This window comes from Oryzias melastigma, linkage group LG3 (genome assembly GCF_002922805.2).
Source record: "Oryzias melastigma strain HK-1 linkage group LG3, ASM292280v2, whole genome shotgun sequence".
Classification (NCBI taxonomy): Eukaryota; Metazoa; Chordata; class Actinopteri; order Beloniformes; family Adrianichthyidae; genus Oryzias; species Oryzias melastigma.
Window position 1 is genome coordinate 34,768,642 of NC_050514.1, and position 7,734 is coordinate 34,776,375.

The window sequence follows — 7,734 nt, forward strand, 5'->3', positions numbered from 1 at the left end:
AAAAAAAAAATTTAAGGTTTTTGGTGGCTCTACATTGCCACCTGTAGTTTGTTGATGGTATTGCTGTGCCGTAGAGCGACCATACGGCAGCAGCACAACCACCCCCCCCCCAATAAACACCAAAGAGACAGAAGACCCGTTAGTCTGTAGTCTGTGACCCTAAACCCCCCAAAGACCTGGAGAGGCTGATAGACCAGCAGAGGGGGAGGAGAGAGGGAGCAGGTGAGTCTGCATACCTGTCTGGGGTGGAGGGAGGGGGTGGGGGGGTGTCTCTGATCTGGCTCAGGTAGCTGCTATGATTCAATCCTCTGTTTTGCTGACGCTGGACTTAACCTTGTTAGCAGCTAATCCTGTTCAGGGCCACATTAGCAGCTTTACATGCAGCAGCTCCAGCGCCGCATCCAGAACCGCAGAGCCCGGTTCTGACTCTGAGGGTCCAACTTTGATGTTTTACTGAAGCCTCGACGTTCTCCTTTCACAGTTTTAGAAATGATTAAAAAATAACTACACCAGCCAAAAATAAGCAGTTTAAAGACCTGCTCTGATGAAAGTCCTTCTCATGTTCTTGTAGATGATGGACATTTATTAGGAACATTTAGATTAAAACTACATTTCTGAGAATGTCTGTATTTAAATCTGATGAATCAGGATCAGAGGAAAAATGCTGCTTGAAGATGCTTGTATTTGTGAGGTAGGAAATATTCTGGGCGGGGCCACAGACTCCAGAAAGGCTCTGATTCTGATCATCCACCTGCAGACCAATAGATCCAAGAACGTCTTTGTTTTCCTGGTCTGAGCTGGAATCTGGATCAGAACTAGACGGCTGGATAGAAACCATGTTGTTATTGTTGCACTGCTATTGTTAGGTTCTCAAACTGTGTCGTAGCATCCATACATCAGCATTCTTTAACATTATTATTTTTATTAGTGTCTGTTCGGTTTCATTGAACCAAAAGACAACGTCAGAACCAACTGTTTACACAAGTTTGGTTTATTAGTCACTGATGGTTTCACTGCAGCAAAATGTGAGTAATGAAGTAATGAGGGTTTCTCTAGTAATTGTGATTTAATTATTGACATTTGAACTCTAATGGACTATGTTAATCAGCTACGACAAGGATTTTGTTTTTTCTTCATCCATAGGACTGAGAATCCAAATTGGTCGGAATTTTTCATATGCAAGGTCTTAAAAAGATCTTTAAAAGCTCTTTGAAGGGTCTTTAACAGGTCTTAAAAGGTCTTTGAAAAGGTATTTAAAAGGTATTATAATGCCTTTAAAAAGTTTTAATAAGGTCTTTAAAAGTCTTTTAAAGTTCTTTAAAAGGTCTTAAATGTAACTTGAGGAACCCTGAGGTGGAGGTGGTCTCCTCCGTCATGGGTGATGGTCCCAGCATCCCGGCCCCCGGCCCGCCTCAGAGGTCTGGACCTGCAGAGGTTCCTCCCCCGCCTCTCCTCCCCGTAATCCTGTTAGCCCTGTAATCCTCCCCCAGCGCTCAGATCGGCGCCGGACTTCTTCTCCGCAGCTCTGTGGGATGCTGCTGGACCCAGACTGAGCGACTCAGGTAGGACAGAACCCCTACACCTCAGACCTGGAGCCCCCCAGCCTCCATGAAAGCTACTGTTGATGCAGAGTTCAGTTCTGGCTGCAGAGCAGACACGAACCGGGTTTTGGGCTCGTTCTTGTTTGTGTTGCAGCTTCAGTCTTTTTCTGAAGTTTCAAGTCTTTTTCTGAAGGACTCGAACTGGTCTGGAAGATTCTAGAGAACATCAACCTGCCTCATCTTCAGGTTCTGGATCTTCTCCGAGTTCTCCTCCAGCCTGACGGTTTGTCAACACAAACCGGTTAACTGCTTGTTTGATGACAGTCGTCCACTAATCGCTCTCTGTAGGTGAGAGGATCAGTCTGAGCGGGAACGCCGGCGAACTGAGTCAGAACCGTCTGACGGTTCCAAGCGGAGACCCCGTTTGGGTCTCCAGTTTTCTGCGTCTTCATGACGGGCCGAGCTGACCAGCAGAACCCTGCAGAACCCGAGCAGCGAGCGCTCAGGCCGGATCTCACAGGCGCTGCGCCGCAGGATTAGGGTCGTGCTCAGTCGGCTCTAATTGAAGGTGACACTCAGCCAGACGTGATCCAAACTCCATTAACACCAGGGCGGCCAGGCGGGGTGAGGGGGGGCGGGGTCAGTAGTTCTGCTTCCACAAACATGGAAACGAGCGACCCGGTGGATCCCGAGGAACCTCTTTAGACCTGCTGGTGTTCAGACTGGAGGTTCAGCTTCATCCATCCAACGTCTCTGATGTCCTTCTGGGTCTTTAGCTCTCAGGTTCTTCTTGAAGCCAACGCCGCCGCCTCTTCTGTTCATCCTTCAGCCCCGTTCACGGCTGTCTCTGCAGTCACCCGTACCCCACATGTTCACCTGGAACGGGTTTTGTTGAACTTGGATTGTTTAGAAACCAAGACCTGCTGCCACAGCAGAAAAGGTTTATGAAGTCCAGCAGGATTTGGTTTTTCAGCTGCAGATGTTTCACAGGTCAAAAACTGAGTCCAGATGGATGAAACTTGTTCTGCTGTGGAACCATCCTGATGGAAGAGTCTCCACAGATGAGAACTGGGTCAGAATCCCATGAAAGAGATGACCGGCATCATCCGGAGCTGTTTTATGGTTTAGGTTGACCAAAAAATGTGACTGTTTTTGTTATGTCAAAGTAACAGTTCAAAACTTTCTTCAAAATCAGTGAGTTACCTCTACAGCCTCACAGATGAGTCCATGACAGGAAGTAAAACGCTGAAACTGATAGCTGAAAACGCTGAAGCTGATAGCCAAAAATGCTGAAGCTGATAGCTGAAAACGCTGAAACTGATAGCTGAAAACGCTGAAGCTGAAAGCTAGGTAAAATTCTAGTTAAGTGCCAAACTAGGCTTATAAACTAAAAAAAAAAAAAAAACGTAGGTTAGCCAAAACAGCTAGCATGTAGCTGAATTATTAGCTAAACTCCATCCATCCATCCATCCATCTTCTTGACCGCTGCTTCCCTTTTGGGGTTGCGGGGGTGCCGGAGCCTATCCCGGCTGCTGATGGGCGAAGGCGGGGTACACCCTGGACAGGTCTCCAGTCTGTCTCAGGGCCTCAATCACACACACATCCACTCTCACATTCACACCTAGGGACAATTCAGAGTCACCAATGAACCTATGAAGCATGTTTTTGGACGGTGGGAGGAAGCCGGAGTCCCCGGTGAAAACCCACGCATGCACGGGGAGAACATGCAAACTCCACACAGAAAGGTCCCAGCCGGGATTCGAACCGGGGCCTTCTCGCTGTGAGGCAAGAGCGCTAACCACTGCGCCACCGTGCAGCCCAGCTAAACTCCAAAATAGCTTAAAAACTCTTAGTAAATGCAAAATAGTCCATAAAACTAGCAGAATGCCAACTTCTAAAGCTTTAAAACTGTAACTTTTTACCATAATTATGAATAATAAAATGCAGGAATATTATTCCAGAATAAATCAACTTAAACCTTAAATAACTTTCAATATTTTACTCTCCATAAAAATATATTTAGTCAAAAATAAACAAGTTAGAAATGAGCTCAAGATAACATCGGGTCATTAATAATAAAATAAAATGATCTGGAGGGCCGGATCCGGCCCCCGGGCCTTGACTGACACACGTGATGGGAGCAGTTACAGTATGTCAAAGGGAAAAAAGGTCAAAAGTTTAAAACAGGATGAGGACTTCCAGCCAATGATTTCAGGCACGAATGATGTTTTTTTGCGTCCGGCTCCGGCAGGGGGAGGGACTTCTGGCTGTTGATTTTTGAGCGCCATATTTTTTCTTTGCAACCAGATTCTCTTGCTCTATTTTGGGCGTTTCCATTCTAAAATGGACCCACTGAACCAGACAGAACCAAACCATTTCTCAGACCCCCGTTGGTTGTAGGTCCAGAGAGAAATGGAACAGTTAGGGCGGAGCAACTGTTGAAGCTCATTGATTGGCTGAATGCCGTTATGACAAATGGTAGTGGTTGTTTTCCTCGCCGCCGCCTGCAGTCTTCTCTCAAACAACATTAAATGGTTTGTAGATACCGAGAACAGAACTGCTGGATGACCCCCACATACCCAGAGACCGTCTAACTTCGAATGGAAACGCTCTCTTCTAAACTGGACCGTTCCAGTGGAGACGAGGCTGATCCATCATAAACTTTATCAGCGTTCCTTCTGAGCCGTCGTCTCCTAGGTAACCGTCTCCACTGAACCACAGCAGCAGGAAAAGGTGTTGAACCTGATTCTGATGCACACGATCAACAATGATCAGTGAATATAAAGTTTGAATCGCTGAACTATCCTGACAAGGATCACAAAGCACAGAACTTCCATGATTCTTTCTCTCCTTGCTTTGCCCCGCCCTCATCATTCCTGACTAATGACTGAAGAGATCTTTAGTCACATGGTTTTGTTGACAGGATTTGAGCAGAAATGTCCGATCGACAGCAGTCTGAGTACAGACCAGACGGGTTCAGGACTCGATCCGGACCGACGGAGTTTTCCAGAATGAAAATATTCTGACATTTGCTTCCATATATGGTTTTAACAAACACAAATATTTAAAAATAATAATAACTTAATTCATAAAACAATTTCCCTGTTGTGAGATCAATAAAGTTTTCTGTTCTAGAAACATGAAATCTTCGTTTTCGTATGTTTGGGATTTTATTGGCTCTAAACAGGCTTTTGTTTTGTTTATGCAGGTTAGTTAGTCCGTCAGTTTTTCTGTTTTCTCTTAGTTTTAATAAAGTTTTTACTGACTCCTATTGTGATCATGTGGCCTGCGGCATCATATCGTTAAAGTTTTTTTGGAAGTTTTGGTGAAAAATGTTTCTTTTTATTGTTCTTTCTGCACCGTGACTAAACCTAAAGATAAACGCTGAATAAACGGATTCTGAAAACCAGTAAAATCCCGTCGGGAGCGTCGGATCGGAAGCGGGATGATCTGAACATAAAGTGTGTCTGTGTGTTTGTGCAGGATGTTAAACTGGGTTGTCCGAGTCGTACCTCAACCACCCGAGCCTCCGTCCAAAATCGCAGAGGGTCCGAAGGGCGACAAACCAGGTGCTGCCCCGCCTCCAGCTGCAGCTCCGCCCCCTCCTCCTGTAAGACGCTCAGGAACATTTTTGGAATCAAAACTTTATGTTCCTGTTCTGGAAACATTCTTGTTACAACTTTATCGACACCAACTGTGAAGCACAAAGCAAATATTACCGTAAAGTAACTCTGTAAAACAAAAGAGCTTCTTTTTCTATTGATTTATACTTTAAAGAAATGAAAAGATTTTTAATGAAGTTGTTTTGAAATGTTCAGATCTCAATAAACTTGTCAAATATGATTCTGTGTTTTGTCATCTGCAGGAGAAGAAAGTGAAGTTTCAGGACGAGTGCAAAAATGAAGGTAGACGATCATCATCTCTGAAAGATTTGATCTGTTTTTGTTTGTCGAGTAAACGATCAAACCTGATTGGTTAACAGCTTCAAAGGCTGAGAAATCCAAGCAGGAAAACCAAGCAGCGGCAGGAAACGGGTGAGTTCCGGTTTCGCATCCTGAGACGCTAGCTAGCTTTAGCTGCTAAACTAGCCGATGTGTTTGTGCGGTCCAACCCCTGACCTTTGACCTCCGCCTCTTCAGTCCCGCCCCCGGCGTGCTGACCTGGATCAGCAGCTCTCTGCCACATCCTGCAGCCTCGCCGAGCCTGAACAGAGCAAACCCCGCCCACTCCACCAAGGTGAGGACCAAGTCTGTCCCAGATGATGATTCTACCGCCGCCACCAACTTTCACATTTAAAATGACCTTGAAAACAAAAGTTTTCCATAAATCCATCAGACATTTTTGAAAACTCAGGTGCAAAAGTTTTACGAAAAAAGTAAAACTTTATTTTACTTCCTTAAATTGATTTGTTTTAACAATTTTGAACTTTTTCAAATATATTTGAGACTTTTTGTTGAATCAGAAATCCAGAGTCATGGATGATGAAGTTGTTTTACCTTTAAAAACTTTAAAAACTGGTTAAAAACTAAGATTGATGTCCGTTCCGTCCTAAAAACTTTGATGTTCTTATGCAGACCATGTGGTGCTGGATCAACACTGGTTTCTATGGAAACGTTTAAATGCACTTTAAAAGATCTCAGATGTTCATCAGCTGCAGACAGGAGCAGCTCTCACTTCATGTTCATCTGCTTCTTGAACCATCGTCTCTCTGATCTGAAGTCAGAACCAACAACCCTTTGTTCCTCAGCCCAGAACACAAGTTCTGACGAGTTTCTTCTGTCTGTCGTTCATGTTCTGCAGGAGGAAGCTGCACCGCTCAGGTAAACGTCTGTCTGTGCATCTTCTCATCCAGAGTTTAGAGTCCCAGCTGCCCTACGGGTCTGTGGGTGAAAAACGGGCAAACCTGTTTGAGTTACACAGGTGACCCAAAATATCTGGACGACACATCCCGGTCGTAGATTCTGTAGGGAGGAAATGTTTGTGCACCTTTGATCTACGGGTGTGCTGCGGGAGACATCTTGTAGTGCTTGTTGTGCAGAGTTTTCATTTTTGTGTTAGAAATGAGGACATTAGAGTGTAGTTTGTGTGGACGTCCTGTGGGCACACAGACCACAACAACACAGTCTCCCTCCCAGCTCGTCTCATGATGTTTGGTTGAAGACTCCTTAAGCATCACTCTGACCTTTTCATCGTCCCCAACTCGTCGTTTTTTGACGTGCTGGCTGATCCGGTTAAATCACGGGGCCCCAACCTCTGGGCCACAAACTGGAACGCAGAGCGCACTGCTACCTAAACCTGGTACCCTAACCCGGCACCGGACGTGGTACCAGATGCAGTACAAATGTATTTATTTTTATTTATTTAGTAGTTCTTTGACAGGAACAATATGCAAAGATGTTAAAGATGCTTCACTCCAGATTATAGCGGAAGCTAGTTTCCATCTGTAGTCCGACAACAAGTAAAAATCAATACAATGCAAACTTCAATATAAATGTAAACAATCATTCAAATACACAATTGGACAGGGTACCTGACGTGAACCGGGTTAGGGTTAGGGTACCGGTACCGGACACTTCTGAGGACCAGTCGGCGTCTGGTACGGCGTCCCAAAGGTTGATCTTATGAACAGTCAGCACATCAAAAAACGACGAGTTGAGGAAACTCAAAACGTCAAAAAGTGACGCTTAAGGAGGGTCCTGAACAGAATGTCAACATGTGACGACCTGGGAGTGCGAGCGTGTTGATAACGTGCACACCTCGTGCGAGCAGCATTTGTTCGCGGTCAGTGAGGAGTCAGAACTTTAACGTCTAGAGTTCAGCGTAAGGACACCGTATGACAGCATCCCCTGTACATCGTGAGCTTGTAACTTCCATGATCCTTACTTCTCGATACCCGTACCAACTCAGCAGTTGTACGGTCCATCCTCACGACGTACCTTGAGATGTCCGTTTGAGTCTCAAAGGAAACTGCAGACTCACCTGTGCTCACCTTGTGATGCAGCCGCTCCCCTATGACCCTCCACAGACCCGGACAGTCCAAAAACCCACAGAACCCGTACGGGTCGCCCCCCCCATATGTGTTCATGTGACTTTAGCATCAGTGTGACGTTCTGGAGGTTTCTCTGGAGTCATCTTCACTGCTGCTCCTCTAATGATGTGATTCTACCTCCTGTTTTAAAAATAATTGAAGTTA

General features: G+C 45.3%; 1 protein-coding gene across 1 annotated transcript in view; it reads left to right on the plus strand.

The window, feature by feature from the left end:
• Positions 1 to 7,734, plus strand: part of LOC112161087 (cyclic nucleotide-gated cation channel beta-3) — a gene marked incomplete in the record, with an annotated part of 44,796 nt that overhangs the window by 2,602 nt on the left and 34,460 nt on the right. The window contains 5 exon segments of the mRNA XM_036211386.1: positions 5,025 to 5,151; positions 5,407 to 5,446; positions 5,524 to 5,575; positions 5,681 to 5,777; positions 6,342 to 6,361. Of these exon segments, the coding sequence (XP_036067279.1) occupies positions 5,026 to 5,151; positions 5,407 to 5,446; positions 5,524 to 5,575; positions 5,681 to 5,777; positions 6,342 to 6,361 (335 nt within the window).